This window comes from Heptranchias perlo, chromosome 15 (assembly GCF_035084215.1).
Source record: "Heptranchias perlo isolate sHepPer1 chromosome 15, sHepPer1.hap1, whole genome shotgun sequence".
Taxonomy (NCBI): Eukaryota; Metazoa; Chordata; class Chondrichthyes; order Hexanchiformes; family Hexanchidae; genus Heptranchias; species Heptranchias perlo.
This window is the reverse complement of record NC_090339.1, coordinates 1,562,919-1,588,139: the sequence shown is the minus strand read 5'-3', so window position 1 is coordinate 1,588,139 and position 25,221 is coordinate 1,562,919. Positions and strand designations below refer to the sequence as shown.

The 25,221-nt window shown below is 46.2% G+C and overlaps 1 protein-coding gene across 3 annotated transcripts in view; it reads right to left on the bottom strand.

The window, feature by feature from the left end:
- Window positions 1-13,421, bottom strand: part of LOC137332830 (pre-mRNA cleavage complex 2 protein Pcf11-like) — a 251,676-nt gene extending 238,255 nt beyond the window's left edge. For all 3 annotated transcript variants that reach the window (XM_067996762.1, XM_067996764.1, XM_067996763.1), the window contains exons 1-4: window positions 13,238-13,421; window positions 9,779-9,904; window positions 6,849-7,037; window positions 6,547-6,717 (exon numbers count right to left, since the gene is read on the bottom strand). In XM_067996762.1, coding sequence (XP_067852863.1) covers window positions 6,547-6,717; window positions 6,849-7,037; window positions 9,779-9,877 — 459 coding nt within the window. In that variant the 5' untranslated portion in view covers window positions 9,878-9,904; window positions 13,238-13,421. The remainder of the gene's footprint in view (window positions 1-6,546; window positions 6,718-6,848; window positions 7,038-9,778; window positions 9,905-13,237) is intronic.
- Between the last annotated feature and the right edge of the window lie 11,800 nt (window positions 13,422-25,221).

The window sequence follows — 25,221 nt, the reverse complement described above, 5'->3', positions numbered from 1 at the left end:
CTAACGCAGTGGGAACACTGACACCAACTAACAGAATGGGGACGCTGACACCAACTAAAGCAGTGGGAACGCTGACACCAACGAACGCAGTGGGAACACTGACACCAACGAACGCAGTGGGAACGCTGACACCAACAAACACAGTGGGAACGCTGACACCAACGAACGCAGTGGGAACGCTGACACCAACTAACACAGTGGGAACGCTGACACCAACGAACGCAGTGGGAACGCTGACACCAACTAACAGAATGGGAAGCTGAAACCAACTAATGCAGTGGGAACGCTGACACCAACGAACGCAGTGGGAACGCTGACACCAACTAACACAGTGGGAACGCTGACACCAACGAACGCAGTGGGAACGCTGACACCAACGAACGCAGTGGGAATGCTGACACCAACTAACACAGTGGGAACGCTGACACCAACTAACACAGTGGGAACGCTGACACCAACTAACACAGTGGGAACGCTGACACCAACTAACACAATGGGAACGCTGACACCAATTAACAGAATGGGAACGCTGATACCAACTGACACAGTGGGAGCGCTGACACCAACTAACAGAATGGGAACGCTGACACCAACTAACACAGTGGGAACGCTGACACCAACCAACGCAGTGGGAACGCTGACACCAACTAACGCAGTGGGAACGCTGACACCAACTAACAGAATGGGAAGCTGAAACCAACTAATGCAGTGTGAACGCTGACACCAACGAACGCAGTGGGAACGCTGACACCAACTAACACAGTGGGAACGCTGACACCAACGAACGCAGTGGGAACGCTGACACCAACGAACGCAGTGGGAACGCTGACACCAACTAACACAGTGGGAACGCTGACACCAACTAACACAGTGGGAACGCTGACACCAACTAACAGAATGGGAACGCTGACACCAATTAACAGAATGGGAACACTGATACCAACTAACACAGTGGGAACGCTGACACCAACTAACACAGTGGGAACGCTGACACCAACTAACACAGTGGGAACGCTGACACCAACCAACGCAGTGGGAACACTGACACCAACTGACAGAATGGGAAGCTGAAACCAACGAACGCAGTGGGAACGCTGACACCAACGAACGGAGTGGGAACGCTGACTCCAACTAACGCAGTGGGAACGCTGACACCAACTAACGCATTGGGAACGCTGAATCCAACTAACGCAGTGGGAACGGTGACAGCAACAAACGCAGTGGGAACGCTGACACCAACTAACACAACGTGAACGCTGACACCAACTAACAGAATGAGGACGCTGACACAAACTAACGCAGTGGGAACGCTGACACCAACTAACGCAGCGGGAACGCTGACACCAACTAACAGAATGGGAACGCTGACACCGACTAACGCAGTGGGAACGCTGACACCAACTAACGCAGTGGGAACGCTGACACCAACTAACAGAATGGGAACGCTGACACCAACTAACGCAGTGGGAACGCTGACACCAACGAACACAGTGGGAACGCTGACAACAATTATCAGAATGAGGACGCTGACACAAACTAACGCAGTGGGAACGCTGACACCAACTAACGCAGTGGGAACGCTGACACCAACTAACAGAATGGGAACGCTGACACCAACTAACGCAGTGGGAACGCTGACACCAACTAACACAGTGGGAACGCTGACACCAATTAACAGAATGGGAACGCTGACACCAACTAACGCAGTGGGAACGCTGACACCAACTAACGCAGTGGGAACGCTGACACCAACTAACAGAATGGGAACGCTGACACCAGCTAACACAACGGGAACGCTGACACCAGCTAACACAACGGGAACGCTGACACCAACTAACACAACGGGAACGCTGACACCAACTAACACAGTGGGAACGCTGACACCAACTAACGCAGTGGGAACGCTGTAACCAACTAACACAGTGGGAACGCTGTAACCAACTAACAGAATGGGAACGCTGACACTAACTAACAGAATCGGAACACTGACACCAACTAACACAGTGGGAACGCTGACACCAACTAACACAGTGGGAACGCTGACACCAACTAACAGAATGGGAACGCTGACACCAACTAACACAGTGGGAACGCTGACACCAATTAACGCAGTGGGAACGCTGACACCAACTAACAGAATGGGAACGCTGACACCAACTAACGCAGTGGGAACGCTGACACCAACTGAAATAGTGGGAACGCTGACACGAACTAACACAGTGGGAACACTGACACCAACTGAAACAGTGGGAACGCTGACGCCAACTCACAGAATGGGAACGCTGACACCAACTAACAGAATGGAAACGCTGACACCAACAAATGCAGTGGGAAGGCTGACACCAACTGACAGAATGGGAACGCTGACACGAACTAACAGAATTGGAACGCTGACACCAACTAACGCAGTGGGAACGCTGACACCAATTAACAGAATGGGAACGCTGGCACCAACTAATGCAGTGGGAACGCTGACACCAAATCATGCAGTGGGAACGCTGACACCAACTGACAGAATGGGAACGCTGACACCAACTGACAGAATGGGAACGCTGACACCAAATCATGCAGTGGGAACGCTGACACCAACTGACGCAGTGGGAAAGCTGACACCAACTAACGCAGTGGGAACGCTGACACCAACTAACGCAGTGGGACCACTGACACCAACTAACAGAATGGGAACGCTGACACCAACGAACGCAGTGGGAACGCTGACACCAACTAACAGAATGGGAACGCTGACACCAACTAACGCAGTGGGAACGCTGACACCAACTGACAGAATGGGAACGCTGACACCAACTCACGCAGTGGGAACGCTGACACCAACTAACGCAGTGGGAATGCTGACACCAACTAACGCAGTGGGAACGCTGACACCAACGAACGCAGTGGGAACGCTGACACCAACGAACGCAGTGGGAACGCTGACACCAACTAACGGAATGGGAACGGTGACACCAGCCAACAGAATGGGAACGCTGACACCAACCAACAGAATGGGAACGCTGACACCAACCAACAGAATGGGAACGCTGACACCAACTAACACAGTGGGAACGCTGTCACCAACTAACAGAATGGGAACGCTGACACCAACTAACAGAATGGGAACGCTGACACCAACTAACAGAATGGGAACGCTGACACCAACTAACAGAATGGGAACGCTGACACCAACCAACAGAATGGGAACGCTGACACCAACCAACAGAATGGGAACGCTGACACCAACTAACACAGTGGGAACGCTGACACCAACTAACAGAGTGGGAACACTGACACCAACTAACACAACGGGAACGCTGACACCAACTAACACAACGGGAACGCTGACACCAACTAACAGAATGGGAACGCTGACACCAACTAACGCAGTGGGAACGCTGACACCAACTAACAGAATTGGAACGCTGACACCAACTAACGCAGTGGGAACGCTGACACCAACTAACACAGTGGGATCGCTGACACCAACTAACAGAATGGGAACGCTGACACCAACTAACGCAGTGGGAACGCTGACACCAACGAACGCAGTGGGAACGCTGACACCAACTAACGCAGTGGGAACGCTGACACCAACTAACGCAGTGGGAACGCTGACACCAACTAACGCAGTGGGAACGCTGACACCAACTAACACAGTGGGAACGCTGACACCAATTAACAGAATGAGGACGCTGACACAAACTAACGCAGTGGGAACGCTGACACCAACTAACAGAATGGGAACGCTGACACCAACTAACGCAGTGGGAACGCTGACACCAACTAACACAGTGGGAACGCTGACACCAATTAACAGAATGGGAACGCTGACACCAACTAACGCAGTGGGAACGCTGACACCAACTAACGCAGTGGGAACGCTGACACCAACTAACAGAATGGGAACGCTGACACCAGCTAACACAACGGGAACGCTGACACCAACTAACACAGTGGGAACGCTGACACCAACTAACACAGTGGGAACGCTGACACCAACTAACACAGTGGGAACGCTGTAACCAACTAACACAGTGGGAACGCTGTAACCAACTAACAGAATGGGAACGCTGACACTAACTAACAGAATCGGAACACTGACACCAACTAACACAGTGGGAACGCTGACACCAACTAACACAGTGGGAACGCTGACACCAACTAACACAGTGGGAACGCTGACACCAACTAACAGAATGGGAACGCTGACACCAACTAACACAGTGGGAACGCTGACACCAATTAACGCAGTGGGAACGCTGACACCAACTAACAGAATGGGAACGCTGACACCAACTAACGCAGTGGGAACGCTGACACCAACTGAAATAGTGGGAACGCTGACACGAACTAACACAGTGGGAACACTGACACCAACTGAAACAGTGGGAACGCTGACGCCAACTCACAGAATGGGAACGCTGACACCAACTAACAGAATGGAAACGCTGACACCAACAAATGCAGTGGGAAGGCTGACACCAACTGACAGAATGGGAACGCTGACACGAACTAACAGAATTGGAACGCTGACACCAACTAACGCAGTGGGAACGCTGACACCAATTAACAGAATGGGAACGCTGGCACCAACTAATGCAGTGGGAACGCTGACACCAAATCATGCAGTGGGAACGCTGACACCAACTGACAGAATGGGAACGCTGACACCAACTAACACAGTGGGAACGCTGACACCAAATCATGCAGTGGGAACGCTGACACCAACTGACGCAGTGGGAAAGCTGACACCAACTAACGCAGTGGGAACGCTGACACCAACTAACGCAGTGGGACCACTGACACCAACTAACAGAATGGGAACGCTGACACCAACGAACGCAGTGGGAACGCTGACACCAACTAACAGAATGGGAACGCTGACACCAACTAACGCAGTGGGAACGCTGACACCAACTGACAGAATGGGAACGCTGACACCAACTCACGCAGTGGGAACGCTGACACCAACTAACGCAGTGGGAATGCTGACACCAACTAACGCAGTGGGAACGCTGACACCAACGAACGCAGTGGGAACGCTGACACCAACGAACGCAGTGGGAACGCTGACACCAACTAACGGAATGGGAACGGTGACACCAGCCAACAGAATGGGAACGCTGACACCAACCAACAGAATGGGAACGCTGACACCAACCAACAGAATGGGAACGCTGACACCAACTAACACAGTGGGAACGCTGACACCAACCAACAGAATGGGAACGCTGACACCAACTAACACAGTGGGAACGCTGACACCAACTAACACAGTGGGAACGCTGACACCAACTAACAGAGTGGGAACACTGACACCAACTAACACAACGGGAACGCTGACACCAACTTACACAACGGGAACGCTGACACCAACTAACAGAATGGGAACGCTGACACCAACTAACGCAGTGGGAACGCTGACACCAACTAACAGAATTGGAACGCTGACACCAACTAACGCAGTGGGAACGCTGACACCAACTAACACAGTGGGATCGCTGACACCAACTAACAGAATGGGAACGCTGACACCAACTAACGCAGTGGGAACGCTGACACCAACTAACACAGTGGGAACGCTGACACCAATTAACAGAATGGGAACGCTGACACCAACTAACGCAGTGGGAACGCTGACACCAACTAACGCAGTGGGAACGCTGACACCAACTAACAGAATGGGAACGCTGACACCAGCTAACACAACGGGAACGCTGACACCAACTAACACAGTGGGAACGCTGACACCAACTAACACAGTGGGAACGCTGACACCAACTAACACAGTGGGAACGCTGTAACCAACTAACACAGTGGGAACGCTGTAACCAACTAACAGAATGGGAACGCTGACACTAACTAACAGAATCGGAACACTGACACCAACTAACACAGTGGGAACGCTGACACCAACTAACACAGTGGGAACGCTGACACCAACTAACAGAATGGGAACGGTGACACCAACTAACACAGTGGGAACGCTGACACCAATTAACGCAGTGGGAACGCTGACACCAACTGACAGAATGGGAACGCTGACACCAACTAACGCAGTGGGAACGCTGACACCAACTAACGCAGTGGGAACGCTGACACCAACTAACACAGTGGGAACACTGACACCAACTGAAACAGTGGGAACGCTGACGCCAACTAACAGAATGGGAACGCTGACACCAACTAACAGAATGGGAACGCTGACACCAACTAACAGAATGGGAACGCTGACACCAACTAACAGAATAGGAACGCTGACACCAACTAACACAATGGGAACGCTGACACCAATTAACACAGTGGGATCGCTGACACCAACTAATGCAGTGTGAACGCTGACACCAACTAACGCAGTGGGAATGCTTACACCAACTAACAGAATGGGAACGCTGACACCAACTAACACAACGGGAACGCTGACACCAACTAACAGAATGGGAACGCTGACACCAACTAACAGAATGGGAACGCTGACACCAACTAACGCAGTGGGAACGCTGACACCAACTAACACAGTGGGAATGACGACACTGAAAATCTTTCACTAACCAGCTGTGCTTTAGTCTGCTCCAAATCCAGCTCCAACTTCTTACGTTCCAATTCCAGTAACTGCTTCTGTTTTGCTAGAAGCTGCTGTCGAATTTGCTCCTGGGCGTCATCCAGGTTTGCAGGAGCCGCACTGACAGAGGGGGCTGTGGTTACATCAGCTGTTTCTTCGGGCTAAGACGGGACCAAATATTGGGTCAATTTACAACTCACTGTAATGGAAAAGCTAAAAAAAAAATCACAATAACCATCTAACAAAATAATAAAATGTTGCTGCAATTTAGGAACGGCATCCAGATACTCACCACCTTGTTCAAAAACTTTGGGTTTACGTGAATACTTGAGGTGTTTATGTTTGGGGGTAAAGCTTTAATCGGCCAAGCAGGGTCAATAGTGTTGACTCGAACATCTAAGGCATAGAGTTTCTTCAAGGGAAAGATATCATCCCATGTGGAACGCAGTTTGAACAAACTTTTCCTGGTGCTTTCGTCCACCTACAATGTAAAGTAATTAACACTGACATGCACTGAATTGCTCTGCCCTGAGCCTGCCCTGTTTCCAGGCTCCCTTCCTCCCCTGAAGGTGCTGACTCTCTCCCCCCTGCCCTGAAGGTGCTGACTCTCTCCCCCCTCCCCTGAAGGTGCTGACTCTCTCCCCCCTCCCCTGAAGGTGCTGACTCTCTTCCCCCTCCCCTGAAGGTGCTGACTCTCTCCCCCCTCCCCTGAAGGTGCTGACTCTCTTCCCCCTCCCCTGAAGGTGCTGACTCTCTCCCCCCTCCCCTGAAGGTGCTGACTCTCTCCCCCCTCCCCTGAAGGTGCTGACTCTCTCCCCTCCCCTGAAGGTGCTGACTCTCTTCCCCCTCCCCTGAAGGTGCTGACTCTCTCCCCCCTCCCCTGAAGGTGCTGACTCTCTCCCCCCTCCCCTGAAGGTGCTGACTCTCTCCCCCCTCCCCTGAAGGTGCTGACTCTCTTCCCCCTCCCCTGAAGGTGCTGACTCTCTCCCCCCTCCCCTGAAGGTGCTGACTCTCTCCCCTCCCCTGAAGGTGCTGACTCTCTTCCCCCTCCCCTGAAGGTGCTGACTCTCTCCCCCCTCCCCTGAAGGTGCTGACTCTCTCCCCCCTCCCCTGAAGGTGCTGACTCTCTCCCCCCTCCCCTGAAGGTGCTGACTCTCTCCCCCCTCCCCTGAAGGTGCTGACTCTCTCCCCCCTCCCCTGAAGGTGCTGACTCCCTCCCCCCTCCCCTGAAGGTGCTGACTCTCTCCCCTCCCCTGAAGGTGCTGACTTTCTCCCTCCTCCCCTGAAGGTGCTGACTCTCTCTCCCCCTCCCCTGAAGGTGCTGACTCCCTCCCCCCTCCCCTGAAGGTGCTGACTCTCCCCCCTCCCCTGAAGGTGCCGACTCCCTCCCCCCTCCCCTGAAGGTGCTGACTCTCAGTGACGTGCATTTCCACAGTAATTGATCAGTTTGCAGGTGTCTCACATTGACCATATCAGAGCCCAGACAGTGGGTGTCGGGCAGGGCTTTCAGAGACGCGCCCAATCCTGCTCTCACCTGGCAGCCACGTGCACTCCTCCCAGCAGGGGCAGCAGTGGGCACCCTGGACAATCCCCCTCCCAGCAGGGGCAGCAGTGGGCACCCTGGACAATCCCCCTCCCAGCAGGGGCAGCAGTGGGCACCCTGGACAATCCCCCTCCCAGCAGGGGCAGCAGTGGGCACCCTGGACAATCCCCCTCCCAGCAGGGGCAGCAGTGGGCACCCTGGACAATCCCCCTCCCAAGCTGAAAGATGCTTCGGTCAACTGTAGTAAAATTGTCACTACAGGAGGAAACTCTTTCATCAGTAGATATAAGTAAAACAGGTCACATTTAAGGCACAAATGTGGCGCTGGGGAAGTGCCCACAGTACTCTTGCATCATAATAGGTAGAGCATGGGAGGAGGCCATTCAACCCATCGTGCCTGTGCCAGCTCTTTGAAAGAGCTATCCAATTAGTCCCATTCCCCTGCTCTTTCCCCATTGCTCTGTAAATTTTTTCCCTTCAAGTATTTATCCAATTCCCTTTTGAAAGTTATTATTGAATCTGCTTCCACCACCCTTTCAAGCAATGCATTCCAGATCATCACAACTCACTGCGAAAAAAAATGTTTCCTCATGTCGCCTCTGGCTCTTTTGCCGATCACCTTAAATCTGTGTCCTCTGGTTACTGACCCTTCTGTTACTGGAAATAGTTCCTCCTTATTTACTCTATCAAAACCGTTCATGATTTTGAACACCTCTATCAAATCTCTCCTTAACTTTCTCTGTTCTAAGGAGAACAATCCCAGCTTCTCCAGTCTCTCCACATAACTGAAGTCCCTCATCCCTGGCACCATTCTAGTAAATCTCCTCTGCACCCACTCTAAGGCCTTCACATCCTTCCTAAAGTGTGGTGCCCAGAATTGAACACAATACTCCAGCTGAGGCCTAACCAGTGTTTTATAAAGGTTTAGCATAACTTCCTTGCTTTTATACTCTGTGCCTCTATTAATAAAGCCCAGGATTTTAACAGCCTTCACAACCTGCCCTGCCACCTTCAAAGATTTATGCACATTTGCCCCCAGGTCTCTCTGTTCCTGCATCCTCTTTAAAATTGTACCATTTCGTTTATTTTGCCTCTCCTCATTCTTCCTACTGAAATGTTTCACTTCACACTTCTCTGCATTAAATTTCACCGCCATGTGTCTACCCATTTCACCAGTCTGTCTATGTCCTCCTGAAGTCTGTTACTGTCCTTCACTTTGTTTACTACATTTCCGAGTTTCGTGTCATCTGCAAACTTTGAAATTATCCCCTCTATACCCAAGTCCAGGTCATTAATATATATCAAAAAGAGCAGTGGTCCTAATACTGACCCCTGGGGAACACCACTGTATACTTCCCTCCAGTCTGAAAAACAACCGTTCACTCTCTGCTTTGTCCCTTAGATAATTTTGTATCCACACTACCAATGTCCCTTTAATCCTATCTCTTGTATGACTGGTTACTTGTTATACAAAACACACTGTAGGGATGTTTAACCAGATTGACACTGTCATGCTGGTCTGACCAGGATTAGGAAATCCTGCCAGTTAGCAAACCCACCGCCTTCACCAAACGACAGTCCTGCCCACCTGCTCTCGCTCACTTGGTGCATTACGCTAACAGGAGAATTAGACACAAAACAGGAGGAAATAACTAAATAGCAGAGGCTAAAGCAAGTACCTTTTCAAAAGCACCAACGAAAGTGGAAACTATGTTGTGTGTAAAAAGATGCAGATAATCTCTTCCGACATTCTTGATGATGGAATCCATGAGATACATGGCAGGAAGTCTCTCTGTGGGTGGAGCCTATAGCAACAGGAAAACTAAATAGTTTAGTAGCAATCACATACGTAAAGTCAGGTACAAGTGGAGATCAGCATGTTCACAGTTCTCTCAAGGTTTGAACTGCTTTATTGATCTAACTGGGTCTGACTGTACTGACTGTACATTGCCATTACAGCCATTTAATGTGCCATTTACACTTTTTTATGCAATGAAAATTCATGCTTGGGCATTGTTCTATGAAATGTACAGAGATACCTCAATGGTGAAAGCTGATCTGACACTGGGTGGAGCTGTTGTGCAGGTAAATCAACCTTTATCGGGCTTTTTGTATTTGCTCAGACTAACAAAGAGCTTGCATAACTCTCTGTAAAGTGGAGCACGTTTCAGAAAAAGCAAAGTCGGCAGGGACAGGGAAACAGCAAAGAAGCTTTAACTAGTAGAGAGACTGGAGATGTTTTTGAAAGTGATTTAAGTCAATACCCGACAAGTGACAGTGACTGTGCAGCATCTTCACAATTCCCCCGTGTAGGCCTTTTTTCTTTTGGCTGTGAGTTAGGAGGAACGTCCTCCTGCACTCTAACAGATGTTATAAACAGATTATCACTTCCTCCCTGGTCAGATGTCACTGATAAGCAATTTAAGTGCTGTGAAATTCGAGTGTGCAGCAGCAACAAAAAAGGTCATTTCATGTTGGCAGGAGTGAACGATTGGAATTGGAATAAGTAATTTATTTTTATCTGGGTGAAAGTGTAACTCGAAGCACTCAAGAATTTCCACATGATTTCTGTCTTTCTGTGGGATGTAATTCGGGAAAAACACTTCCATATCACTCGAGATTGACTTCTACACTCACAAAGCTCCAGATTCATCCTGATGTTCAGCATACCCTCCGAACTCATACCCTCCGAACTCATACCCTCCGAACTCATACCCTCCGAACTCATACCCTCCGAACTCATACCCTCCGAACTCATACCCCTCGAACTCAATTTAGTATCATTAAAAAGAATGGTCAGACAAGGGGTACTTTTGATGCCTATTCACAGGTCACCTGATCATTGCCCAATAAGCAATCGAGATACATTTATCTCATGTGTCAGGTGTTCAATGCTATTGGTCAAGAAAAGATCCAGACTGGTTTGGTCCTGTGTCTTCCTCGAAATTAATCAAAGACTGGTTTAAACTGTAACAATTATCCAGATGTCACCCCTGCACTGGTTTATCATAGAAGCATAGAATGGTTACAGCACAGAAGGAGCCCATTGAGCCCGTGTCAGCTCTTTGTAAGAACAATCCAGTTAGTCTCATTCCCCCGCTCTTTCCCCATTGCCCTTCAAGTATATATACAATTTCTTTTTGAAGGCTATGATTGAATCTGCCTCCACCACCCCCTCGGGCAGTGCATTCCAGATCATAACCACTCGCTGTGTAAAAAAGTTTTTCCTCATGTTACCTTTGGCTCTTTTGCCAATCAACTTAAATCGATGTTCTCTGGTTCTCGATCCGTCTGCCAATGGGAACAGTTTCTCTTTATTTAATTTATCTAAACCCTTCATGATTTTGAACACCTCTATCAAATCTCCTCTTAACCTTCTCTGCTGTAAGGAAAACAACCCCAGCCTCTCCAGTCTATCCATGTAACTAAAGTCCCTCATCCCTGGCACCATTCTAGTAAATCTCCTCTTCACCCTCTCTAAGGCCTTCACATCCTTCCTAAAGTGCGGTGCCCAGAATTGGACACAATACTCCAGCTATGGCTGAACCAGTGTTTTATAAAGGTTCATTATAACCTCCTTGCTTTTGTACTCTATGCCTCTATTTATAAAGCCCAGGATCCCGTATGCTTTTTTAACCGCTTTCTCAATCAGCCCTGCCACCTTCAACGACTTCTGCACATATACCCCCAGATCTCTCTGTTCCTGCACCACCTTTAGAATTGTGCCCTCTAGTTTATATTGCCTCTCCTCATTCTTCCAAAATGTATCACTTCGCTTTTTTCTGCATTAAATTTCATCTGCCACGTGTCCGCCCATTCCACCATCCTGTCTATATCCTCTTGAAGTCTATCACTATCCTCCTCACTACACTTCCAAGTTTTGTGTCGTCTGCAAATTTTGAAATTGTGCCCTGTACACCCAAGTCCAAATCATTAATATATATCAAAACTGTAAGCATTATCCAGGTGTCACTCCTGCACTGGTTTAAATTGTAGGCATTACTCAGGTCTCACTACTGCACTGGTTGAAACTGCAGAGATTATACAGACGTCAGTCCAGCATTGATTTAAACTGCAAGGATTATCCAGATGTCACTCCTGCACAGGGATTATCCAGATGTCACTTCTACACTGGTTGAAACGGTAAGGATTATCCAGATGTCACTCCTGCCCTGGTTGAAACTATAGAGATTATCCAGATATCAATGCAGCACTGGTTTAAACTGTAAAGATTATCCAGATGTCACTCCTGCACTGGTTTAAACGGTAAGGACTTTCCAGATGTCACTCCTGCACTGGTTTAAACTGTAAGGACTTTCCAGATGTCATTTCTGCACTGGTTTAAATTGTAAGGATTATCCCGATGTCACTCCTGCACTGGTTGAAACTGTGAGGATTATCCAGATTCCCTGGTTTGAACAGTGATGATTATCCAGATGTGACTCCTGCACTGGTTTAAACTGTAACAATTATCCAGATGTCACTCCTACACTGGTTGAAACTATAGAGATTATCCAGAGGTCATTCCTACACTGGTTTAAACAGTAAGGATTATCCAGATGTCACTCCTACACTGGTTTAAACAGTAAGGATTATCCAGATGCAGGAGTGATATCTGGATAATCCTTACAGTTTGAACCAGTGCTGTAAGGGTTATCCAGACACCCTGGTTTAAACCATTAGGATTATCCAGATACACTGTCTTAAATGGTGGCGATTATCCAGGTGTCACTCCTACACTAGTTAAAAATGTAGAGATTATCCAGATGTCACTGCAGCACTGGTTTAAATGGTAAGGATTATTCAGATGTCACCCCTGCACTGGTTCAAACTGTAAGGATTATCTAGAAGTCGCTCCTGTCCTGGCTAAAACTGTAGAGATTATCCAAATGTTATTCCAACATTGGTTTAAACAGTAAGGATTATGCAGATGTTACTCCTGCATTGGTTGAAACTGTAGAGGTTATCCGGATGTCACTCTTACACTGGTTTAAACTGTAAGGCATATCCAGATGATACACCTGAAATGTTTAAATTGTAAGGATTATCCAGTTGTCACTCATGCACTGGTTGAAACTGTAGGGATTATCCAGCTGTCACTCCTGCATTGGATTGTAAGGCATATCCAGATGTTATACCTGAACTGCTTTAAATTGGAGGAGTTATCCAAGTGTCATTCCTGCACTGGTTGAAACTGTAGATAACCAGATGTCAGTCCAGCACTGGTTTAAAATGCAAGGATTATACTGATGTGACTCCTGCACTGGTTGAAACTGTAGGGATTATCCCGGTCACTCCTGCACTGGTTGAAACTGTAGGGATTATCCCGGTCACTCCTGCACTGGTTGAAACTGTAGGGATTATCCCGGTCACTCCTGCACTGGTTGAAACTGTAGGGATTATCCCGGTCACTCCTGCACTGGTTGAAACGGTAAGGTTTAATCCAGACACCACTCCTGCCCTGTCTGAAATTTAGAGATTATCCAGATGTCACTCCTGGACTCAATTAAACTGTAGGGATTATCCAGATGTCACTCCTGCACTGGTTGAAACTGTAGAGATTATCCCTATGTCACTCCTGCACTGGTTTAAACTGCAGGGATTATCCAGATGTCACTCCTGCACTGATTGAAACTGTAAGGATTATCCAGCTGTCATTTCTGCACTGGTTTAAAGTCTAACAATTATCCCGATGTCACTCCTGTACTGGTTTAAACTGCAAAGATTATCCAGGCACCCTGGTTTAAACTGTAAGGATTATCCAGATACACTGGCTTAAATGGTGGTGATTATCCAGTTGTCACTCCTACACAGGTTTAAACTGTAGAGATTATCCAGCTGTAATTTACACTGGTTTAAACTGTAAGGATGATCCAGACACACTGAGTTAAACAGTGATGATTATCCAGATGTCGCTCCTGCACTGGTGCAAACTGTCACAATTATCCAGACATCACTGCAACACTAATTGAAACTGCAGAGATTATCCAGATGTCATTCCTACACTGGTTTGAACAGTAAGGATTGTCCAGATGTCACTCCTGCACTGGTTTAAACTGTAATAATTATCCAGATGTCACTGCTGCACTGGTTTAAACCGTAAGGATTATCCAGATGTCACTTGTACACTGGTTGAAACAGTAAGGATTATCCAGATGTCACTCCTGCACTGGTTGAAACTGTAGGGATTATCCAGAGGTCAACCCTGCACTGGTTTAAACTGTAAGGATTATCCAGATGTCACTCCTGCGCTGGTTGAAATTGTAAAGATTATCCAGATGTCAGTCCAACATTGGTTTAAACTGCAAGGATTATACAGATGTCACTCCTGAATTGTTTTAAACTGTAGGGATTATCCAGATGTCCCCTGCACTGGTTTAAAGTGTAAGGATTATCCAGCTGTCATTCCTGCACTGGTTTAAACTGTAAGGATTATCCAGATACACTGTCTTAAACTGTGATGATTTTCCAGATGTCACTCCTACTCTGGTTTCAACTGAAAGGACTATACAGATATCACTCTTACACTGGTTCAAATTGTAGGGATTGTCCAGATGTCACTCCTGCACTGGTGCAAAATGTAACAGTTATTCGGATGTAACTGCTGCACTGATTTAAATTGTAAGGATTATCCAGGTGTCACTTCTACTCCGGTTTGAACTAAGGACAATACAGATGTCACTCCTGCACAGGTTTAAACTGTAACAATTATCCAGATGTCACTCCTGCAATGGTTTAAATGATAACAACTATCCAGATGTCACTCCTGCAATGGTTTAAACTGTAGGGATTATCCAGATCTCATTCCTGCACTGGTTTAAATGGTAAAGGTTATCCAGATGTCACTCCAGCACTGGATTAAACTGTAAGGATTATCCTGGTGTCACTCTGCATTGGATTAAACTGTAATGCATATCCAGGTGTTACACCTGAACTGGTTTAAACTGAAGGGATTATCCAGATGACACTCCAGATCTGGTTTAAACTGTTAGGATTATGCAGATGTCACTCCTACACACATTTAAACTGTAGAGATTATTCAGATGTAATTTACAGTGGTTTAAACTGTAAGTGTATCTGTTATCCAGAAGTCTCTCCTGCACTGGCTTAAACTGTAAGGATTATCCAGATACACTGTCTTAAGCGTTGGCGATTATCCAGATGTCACTGCTGCACTGATTTAAACTGGAATGATTATCCAGATGTCACTCCAGCACTGGCTGAAACTGTAGCGATTATCCAGATGTTAGTCCAGCATTGGTTTAAACTGCAAGGATTATCCAGATGTCACTCATGCAGCGGTTTAACGTGTAAGGATTATCCAGATGTCATTCCTGCACTGATTTAAACTGTAGGGATTATCCAGATGTCACCCCTGCAATGGTTTAAACTGTAAGGATTATCCAGATACACTGGCTTAAACGGTGACGATTATCCAGATGTCACTCCTGCATTGGTTTAAACTGTATCAGTTATCCAGATGTCACTTCAGCACTATTCTAAATGGCAAGGATAATACAGATGTCACTCCTAAACGGGTTTAAACGGTAAGAATAATCCAGATGTCTCTCCTGCATTGGTTTAAATGGTAACGTTTATCCAGATGTCACTCCTGCATTGGTTTAAACTGTATCAGTTATCCAGATGTCACTTCAGCACTATTCTAAATGGCAAGGATAATACAGATGTCACTCCTAAACGGGTTTAAACGGTAAGAATAATCCAGATGTCTCTCCTGCATTGGTTTAAATGGTAACGTTTATCCAGATGTCACTCCTACACTAGTTTAAACTGTAACAATTATACAGATGTCACTTCAGCACTATTCTAAATGGCAAGGATAATACAGATGTCACTCCTGCACTGGTTTAAACTGTAAGGGTTATCCAGGTACAATGCTTCAAACTATAACAATTATACAGATGTCACTCTTGCACTGGTTACATTGAAGGGATTATCCTGATGTCTCTCCTGCATTGGTTTAAATGGTAAGGTTTATCCAGATGTCACTCCTACACTGGTTTAAACTGTAACAATTATACAGATGTCACTTCAGCACTATTTTAAATGGTAAGGATAATACAGATGTCACTCCTGCACTGGTTTAAACTGTAAGGATTATCTAGATGTGACTCCTGCACTAGTTTAAACTGTAACAATTATCCAGGTGTCACTCCTACACTGGTTAAACTGTAAGGATTATGCAGATGTCACTCCTACACTGGCTCCATTGAAGGGATTATCCAGATATCACTACTACAGTGGTTTAAACCATAGGGATTATCCAGATGTCACGCCCACACTGGTTGAAATTGTGGAGATGATCCAGATGTCACTCTTCACAATGGGGGTTTAAACTGTAAGGATTATCCAGATACGCTAGTTTAAACAGTGACGATTATCCAGATGTCATTTCTGCACTGGTTTAAAGTGTAAGGATTATCCAGCTGTCAGTCCTGCACTGCTTTAAATTGTAGACATTATCCAGATGTCACTCCTGCTCTGGTTTAAACTGTAGAGATTTTCCAGATGTCACTCCCGCACTGGTTTAAACTGTATGGATTATCCAGTTACTCCTTTTTTAAATTAGTTCATGGGATGTGGGCGTCGCTGGCGAGGCCGGCATTTATTGCCCATCCCTAATTGCCCTTGAGAAGGTGGTGGTGAGCTGCCTTCTTGAACCGCTGCAGTCCGTGTGGTGAAGGTTCTCCCACAGTGCTGTTAGGAAGGGAGTTCCAGGATTTTGACCCAGCGACGATGAAGGAACGGCGATATATTTCCAAGTCGGGATGGTGTGTGACTTGGAGGGGAACGTGCAGGTGGTGTTGTTCCCATGTGCCTGCTGCTCTTGTCCTTCTAGGTGGTAGAGGTCGCGGGTTTGGGAGGTCCTGTACTGGTTTAAACTGTAAGGATTATCCAGATGTCACTCCTGCACCTCTCAGCCTTCTCTTCTCTTTCCTGAATATCTAATATAAAAGGAAAATACGAGAGAATGCAAACTTCCAAAGAGCCTGGAGTTTTCAGGAATGAAGGACTGATTTGTTGTATTCTGCACTCCATTCCAAACAGAAATCTCCGATTGAACTGTAACGATTATCCAGGTGTTATAGCTGCACTGGTTTGAACTGTAGGAATTATCCAGATGTCATTCCTGCATTGGTTTAGAATGTAAGGGTTATCCAGATGTTACTCCTGAACTAGTTTAAATTGTAGGGATTATCCAGATGTCACCCCTGCACTGTTTTAAAACGGTAGAGATTATTCAGATATCACTTGAAACTAGTAAATGGGGGAGGGGAGTTGGGGAGGGAAAAGGCTCAGGTGCGAAAGATAGTATAAATAGTAATTCTAAAACAAACAAAAAGCAAGAGAGTAGAGTGATAGTCAGAAATGATGCTTTAGGCACTAAGATAAAGGGAAAACTAAAAGATGTAAAGTAATAAAATCAGGAGAGAGAAATAAGAAATGTGTGAGAAAAACAACATTAGAGCAGGAGGAGAGGTTTAGGTGTGTGGCCCAGATAAACATTCTTTATACAAACACACGGAGTATAAGGAACAAACTGAATGAACTACAGGAGCAAATTCAACTTCGAGGGAACGACATGATAACCGTTACTGAGACACGGTGCAGGACGGTCAGGACTGGGAACTGAATATTCCAGGTTATAAGGTCTATGGGAGGGATAGGGAAAGTGGTAGAGGGGGAGGAGTAGCCTTAGTGATTAAGGATGAAATTAATTCAATGATAAGAGAGGATATAATGAGAGGAGAGCAGGCAGTGGAGACTTTATGGGTAGAATTAAAAAATAGAAAAGGATTTAAGACTGTAGTGGGAGTTGTGTGCAGGCCCCCTGGCAGCAGCTGTAAAATGACAGAATGTGTAAATGCAGAGATTAGACAAGCATGTAGCAAAGACAGAATGGTTTTAATGGGGGATTTTAACTTTCATATAGATTGGGATAAACAGAAGAGCTCATGTCAGAAAGGTAGTGAATTTCTTGGGTGTGTTCAGGACAGCTTTCTGCAACAATATGTCCTGGAACCAACAAAGGGGGCAGGTCATATTAGATTTAATAACGAGTAATGAGCCAGATTTAGGTGACAGCCTAACAGTGTGTGAACATTTATCTAATAGCGATCATAATCTGATCGAGTTCAATGTTGTGTTTGAAAGGGAGAAACCAGTAACAGCTATAGAATCATAGAAAGTTACGGCACAGAAGGAGGCCATTCGGCCCATCGTGTCCATGCTGGCCAATAAAGAGCTGTACAGCCTAATCCCACTTTCCAGCACTTGGTCCGAGCCCTCATCCAAGTACTTTTTAAATGAGTTGAGGGTTTCTGCCTCTGCCACCCTTTCAGGCAGTGAGTTCCAGACCCCCACCACCCTCTGAGTGAAAAAAATATCACCTCAGCTCCCCTCTAATCCTTCTACCAATTACTTTAAATCTATGCCCCCTGGTTATTGACTCCTCTGCTAAGGGAAATAGATCCTTCCCTATCCACTCTATCCAGGCCCCTCGTAATTTTGTACACCTCAATTAAATCTCCCCTCAGCCTCCTCTGTTCCAAAGAAAACAACCCCAGCCGATCCAATCTTTCCTCATAGCTAAAATTCTCCAGCCCTGACAACATCCTCGTAAATCTCCTCTGTACCCTCTCTAGTGCAATCACATCTTTCCTGTAATGTGGTGACCTGAACTGTACACAGTACTTAAGCTGTGGCCTAACTAGTGTTTTACACAGTTCCAGCATAACCTCCCTGCTTTTATATTCTATGCCTCAACTAATAAAGGAAAGCATTCCATATGCCTTCTTAACCACCTTATCTACCTGTCCTGCTACCTTTAGGGATCTGTGGACATGCACTCCAAGGTCCCTCACTTCCTCTACACCTCTCAGTATCCTCCTATTTATTGTGTATTCCCTTGCCTTGTTTGCTCTCCCCAAATGCATTACCTCACACCTTGAACTCCATTTGCCACTTTTCTGCCCATCTGACCAGTCCATTGATCTCTTCCTGAAGTCTACAGCTTTCCTCCTCACTATCAACCACATGACCAATTTTTGTATCATCTTCTTGATCAAGCCCCTCACATTCAAGTCCAAATCATTAATATATAGCACAAAAAGCAAGGGACCGAGTACTGAGCCTTGCGGAACCCCACTAGAAACTGCCTTCCAAAAACACCCGTTGACCATAACCCTTTGCTTCCTGCCACTGAGACAATTTTGGATCTAACGAGCCACTAGTCTATATTTGGGTAAGGCCGTCTTAAACGGGATGAGACAGAGACTGTCCACAGTAAACTGGACAAATCTGTTAATGGGTAAAACAACTGAAGGTCAGAGAGAGGTGTTCAAAAAAGAATTTAATGTGACACAGAACCAGTTTATACCCCTAAGGGGCAAGAGCTCCACTTGCCAAAAAAAATAGCCATGGACAACAAGAGAGGTAAGGGACAACATAAAACTAAAGAAAAATCACACAAAAATGCACAAATCCTGGCGACTGGGAGAGATATGAAGAAGAGCAAAGGGTGACAAAACAGATCGTAAGAGCTACAAAAAGGGAGTATGAAAAGAAACTTGCAAGGGATACCAAAATCAACACAAAAAAATGTTACCATTTTATATTAGGAAAAAGAGGCTGGTCAAGACTGTGGTGAGACTGTAAATGAAAATAAGGGAATGGCGGACATGTTAAATAATTACTCTGTATCAGTATTTACCGTAGAGGAAGAGGATAGCATGCCGGACACCCCAAGGAAAATAATTTTGAATCAGGGATGGGGACTCACCAAAATTAACGTAAGCGAATTAACAGTAATGAAGAAAATAATGGCACTAAAGAGTGACAAATCCCCAGGACCAGATGGTTTCCATCCCAGGGTTTTAAAGGAAGTAGGTGAGCACATTGCAGGTGCCCGAACTATAATCTTTCAAAGTTCTCTTGATTCAGGAACTGTTCCTTTAGATTGGAAAATTGCACATGTCACTCCGTTATTTAAGAAAGGTGAGAGAGGGAAACCGGGGAATTATAGACCAGTTAGCCTCACATCTGTTGTCGGGAAATTACGAGAGTCTATAATTAAGGATAGGGTGACTGAACACCTTGAAAATTTTCAGCTGATCAGAGAGAGCCAGCATGGATTGTGAAAGGTAGGTCATGCCTGATGAATCTGATTGAATTTTTTGAAGAGGTGACTAAAGTAGTGGACAGGGGAATGTCATTCGATAAAGTCCCTCATAAGAGACTGTTAGCTAAAGATGAAGCTTGTGGAATTGAGGGCAAATTATTGACCTGTTTAGGAAATTGGCTGAGCGGCAGGAGACAGAGAGAGGGATAATGGGCAGGTACTCAAATTGGCAGGATGTGACCAGTGGTGTCCCACAGAGATCTGTGTTGGGGCTTCAACTATTCACTGTATTTATTAATGACTTAGATGACGGGATAGAGAGCCACATATCCAAGTTTACCGATGACACAAAGATAGGCAGCATTGTAAGCAGTGTAGATGGAAGCACAAAATTACAGAGAGATATTAATGGATTAAGTGAATGGGCAAAATTGTGACAAATGAATTTCAATGTGAGGTCATCCACTTTGGGCCTAAAAAGGATAGATCAGAGTACTTTCTAAATGGTGAAAAGCTCGAAACAGTGAAGGTCCAAAGAGACTATGGAATCCATGTCCATAACATTTTAATGATCTATGTACAGGTACAAAAAATAATCAAAAAGGCTAATGGAATGTTGGTCTTTATATCTAGAGGACTAGAATACAAGGAGGTAGAAGTTATGCTACAGCTATACAAAACCCTGGTTAGACCACACCTGGAGTACTGTGTTCAGTTCTGGGCACCTTGGGAAGGACATATTGGTCTTGGAGGGAGGGCAGCGTAGGTTTACTAGAATGGTACCTGGACTTCAAGGGTTGAATTACGAGGAGTTTTTTTTTTATTCGTTCATGGGATGTGGGCGTCGCTGGCAAGGCCGGCATTTATTGCCCATCCCTAAATGCCCTTGAGAAGGTGGTGGTGAGCCGCCTTCTTGAACCGCTGCAGTCCGTGTGGTGAAAGTTCTCCCACAATGCTGTTAGGTCGGGAGATCCAGGATTTTGACCCAGCGACAATGAAGGAACGGCGATATATTTCCAAGTCGGGATGGTGTGTGACTTGGAGGGGAACGTGCAGGTGGTGTTGTTCCCATGTGCCTGCTGCCCTTGTCCTTCTAGGTGGTAGAGGTCGCGGGTTTGGGAGGTGCTGTCGAAGAAGCCTTGCCGAGTTGCTGCAGTGCATCCTGTAGACTATACACACTGCAGCCACTGTGTGCCGGTGGTGAAGGGAGTGAATGTTTAGTGTGGTGGATGGGGTGCCAATCAAGCCGGCTGCTTTGTCCTGGATGGTGTTGAGCTTCTTGAGTGTTGTTGGAGCTGCGCTCATCCAGGCAAGTGGAGGGTATTCCATCACACTCCTGACTTGTGCCTTGTAGATGGTGGAAAGGCCTTGGGGAGTCAGGAGGTGAGTCACTCGCCACAGAATACCCAGCCTCTGACCTGTACTTGTAGCCACAGTATTTGTGTGGCTGGTCCAGTTAAGTTTCTGGTCAATGGTGACTCCCAGGATGTTGATGGTGGGGGATTCGGCGATGGTAATGCCGTTGAATGTCAAGGGGAGGTGGTTAGACTCTCTCTTATTGGAGATGGTCATTGCCTGGCACTTGTCTGGGGCGAATGTTACTTGCCACTTATCAGCCCGAGCCTGGATGTTGTCCAGGTCTTGCTGCATGCGGGCTCAGACTGCTTCATTATCTGAGGGGTTGCGAATGGAACTGAACACCGTGCAATCATCAGCGAACATCCTCATTTCTGACCTTATGACGGAGGGAAGGTCATTGATGAAGCAGCTGAAGATGGTCAGGCCTAGGACACTGCCCTGAGGAACTCCTACAGCAATGTCCTGGGGCTGAGATGATTGGTCTCCAACAACCACTACCATGTTCCTTTGTGCTAGGTATGACTCCAGTTACTGGAGAGTTTTCCCCCTGATTCCCATTGACTTTAATTTTACTAGGGCTCCTTGGTGCCACACTCGATCAAATGCTGCCTTGATGTCAAGGGCAGTCACTCTCACCTCACCTCTGGAATTCAGCTCTTTTGTCCATGTTTGGACCAAGGCTGTAATGAGGTCTGGAGCCGAGTGGTCCTGGCGGAACCCAAACTGAGCATTGGTGAGCAGGTTATTGGTGAGTAAATGCCGCTTGATAGCACTGTCGACGACACCTTCCATCACTTTGCTGATGATTGAGAGTAGACTGATGGGGTGGGAATTGGCCAGATTGGATTTGTCCTGCTTTTTGTGGACAGGACATACCTGGGAAATTTTCCACATTGTCGGGTAGATGCCAGTGCTGTAGCTGTACTGGAACAGCTTGGCTCGATGCGCGGCTAGTTCTGGAGCACAAGTCTTCAGCACTACAGCCAGGATGTTGTTGGGGCCCATAGCCTTTGTTGTATCCAGTGCACTCAGCCGTTTCTTGATCTCACGTGGAGTGAATCGAATTGGCTGAAGACTGGCTTCTGTGATGGTGGGGATATCGGGAGGAGGCCGAGATGGATCATCCACTTGGCACTTCTGGCTGAAGATGGTTGCAAACGTTTCAGCCTTGTCTTTTACACGCATGTGCTGGACTCCACCATCATTGAGGATGGGGATGTTTACAGAGCCTCCTCCTCCCGTTAGTTGTTTAATTGTCCACCACCATTCACGACTGGATGTGGCAGAACTGCAGAGCTTTGATCTGATCAGATTACACAAACTGTACTCCCTGGAATTTCAAAGGTTAAGGATTGATTTGATCTTAGTTTTCACGATATTAAGAGGAACTGATAGGGTAGATATAGAGAAACTATTTCCGATAGTTGGGGAGTCTAGAGTTAGGGTCATAGCCTAAAAATTAGAGCCAGGACTTTCAGGAATGAAGTGAGGAAACACTTCTACACGCAAAGGGTGGGAGAATTTGGAACTCTGTTCCGCAAGTTTGTTCATTTTAAGTCTGAGGTTGATAGATTTTTGCTAACTAAAGGTATTAAGGGATATGGGGATAAGGCGGGTATATGGAGTTAGGTCACAGGTCAGCCATCATCTCATTGAATGACGGAACAGGATTGAGGGGCTAAATGGCCTACTCGTGTTCCTATGGTTCAAACCCTAGGGGGTATCCAGATGTTACTCTTGCATGGATTTAAACTACGTTGTGGTCCTGAAGAAAAGATGACACAAGACCGTGCAGGGTTTAAGGCTCAGGAGTGAGCGCTCTGCAAATGGAAATGTGTACAGGCCACTATCTCACAACCAGCACAAACACATCGCCACTAATACAATAAACTCTGTCAAGATTTGACTGAATATATCCTGAAAAACACCAAATGCAGCAGAAAGAACAAATCCAGAATAAAGAACCAAACACACAAAGGTGCTGGAAATGCACAGCAGTAAACATCTGGCAGGGCAACGATGGTTCGTGTTTCGAATGAAACCCGGCATTAGGAAGCTTTGCTATCTAACCACGGTGAGTTTCCAGGGTCTGTAGTTTTTATTACTTTCATATTTGCAGCTCTTTTCATCTGTCGAATTCACACCTCACTTTAACACATTGGCAACATCAAGGCTCAACTCTAGGATAGGGTATTTGTGCAGTCCAGAGGGGAGTGATATCACGGCATGAGTTTAATCGAAGAAATGCTGCATCTTCCATCGTTCAGGACTGTCCAGTGAGAGTGGACACAGTAATCAAGACAAGACTCAAATGAGTGCTTCAGAAGGCCTCATGAATCCACAAACACAATCTCGAACAACCAATAAAAGAGCCAGGTTTTGAGTTAATTCTTTCTGCAGCGTTTTAAAAACAGAAATGCTGAACTTTGTGGGTTGCTATTGGTCACACTGCTCATCTCAGGTCAGATTAGTTATAGGTTTGAGTAGAGACAAGCTTTAATAAAACAGATCACACAAAGCAAACTAACTACTGCAAATACAATGGAACTGACCAGAATTCACGTGCCTCAGTCAGGTAAGAGGGAGCATTCCTTCTGGCCTCAGTACTCCTAGACCAGCGGAGAAACCATACCCCTGGGATAGTCTATGCTCGAAGGCACAGGTGGGCAGCTGGTGAAACCATCCCGCCAGCTAAGGTCAGCCCTCCTCCAAGAGTGGGGGAGAGGGGGGGAACAGAGAGCAAAAACTGGATGCCATGGTTTCTGGAGTTGACTGCGGTATTTTGGGGCCGATGTTTATTAAATGGTCAATCACAGACACTTTTACTCTGTCAGTAAAACATCACTACTCTAAACAATGACCAGAGAATAAAATGGGCACAAATTAAAGCTGTGATCTGTTCCATAAACTGTATGTTTTATATTTTTTAATTTATTACTCTGTTCACCCGCAACCTGTAAATAAAAACATCTGGAAAAGTCTGGAAGGTCAGTTTGTGTTTTACTTGTTTTCCAGACCCTGGAAATGAGCAACTCTACAAAAATAAATAACAGCATTTAATGTTGTATCGATTTTATTCATTGATATTGGACATCTGGAGTTTACTCCAAGCAAAGATAAAAATATCATTAAATGGTGATCCAAGCGGCCACTGGAACATCTGCACAAGATTTGAGCAGAGCTGTGAAATTTCTCAGATTTGGGCCATTACTAAAATGCACATTTTCACGATGGGCAGTCACTTCATTTGACTTTATTTCAATCTTTTCACAAAATCAGACACATAGGCCTCCCCTGCCATTAATAAAAACATTGACAAAACCAGAACATTCTTTATAACTGAAACAACTGCCCACAAGAGCTAATCATCAGGAAGATGCCTTTACAATTTATTCCATCCTCTCAGAGCAATATTTACCAATCTCATGTCTGCACATTTCCCCTTTACAAAATTCCATGTCCATATTTTTCTTTAGAAATCTCTCTGTCCGCATTCTATTGGGAACTATGTAAACGTCTCACCTTGGAATTAGACCCAGTGAGCTGCCATAACACCTCAGTACGTGTCTCCCATTCCTCAGTCTGTAAGGCAGAGAAACTCCGACTCGTTCCCCACCCTCA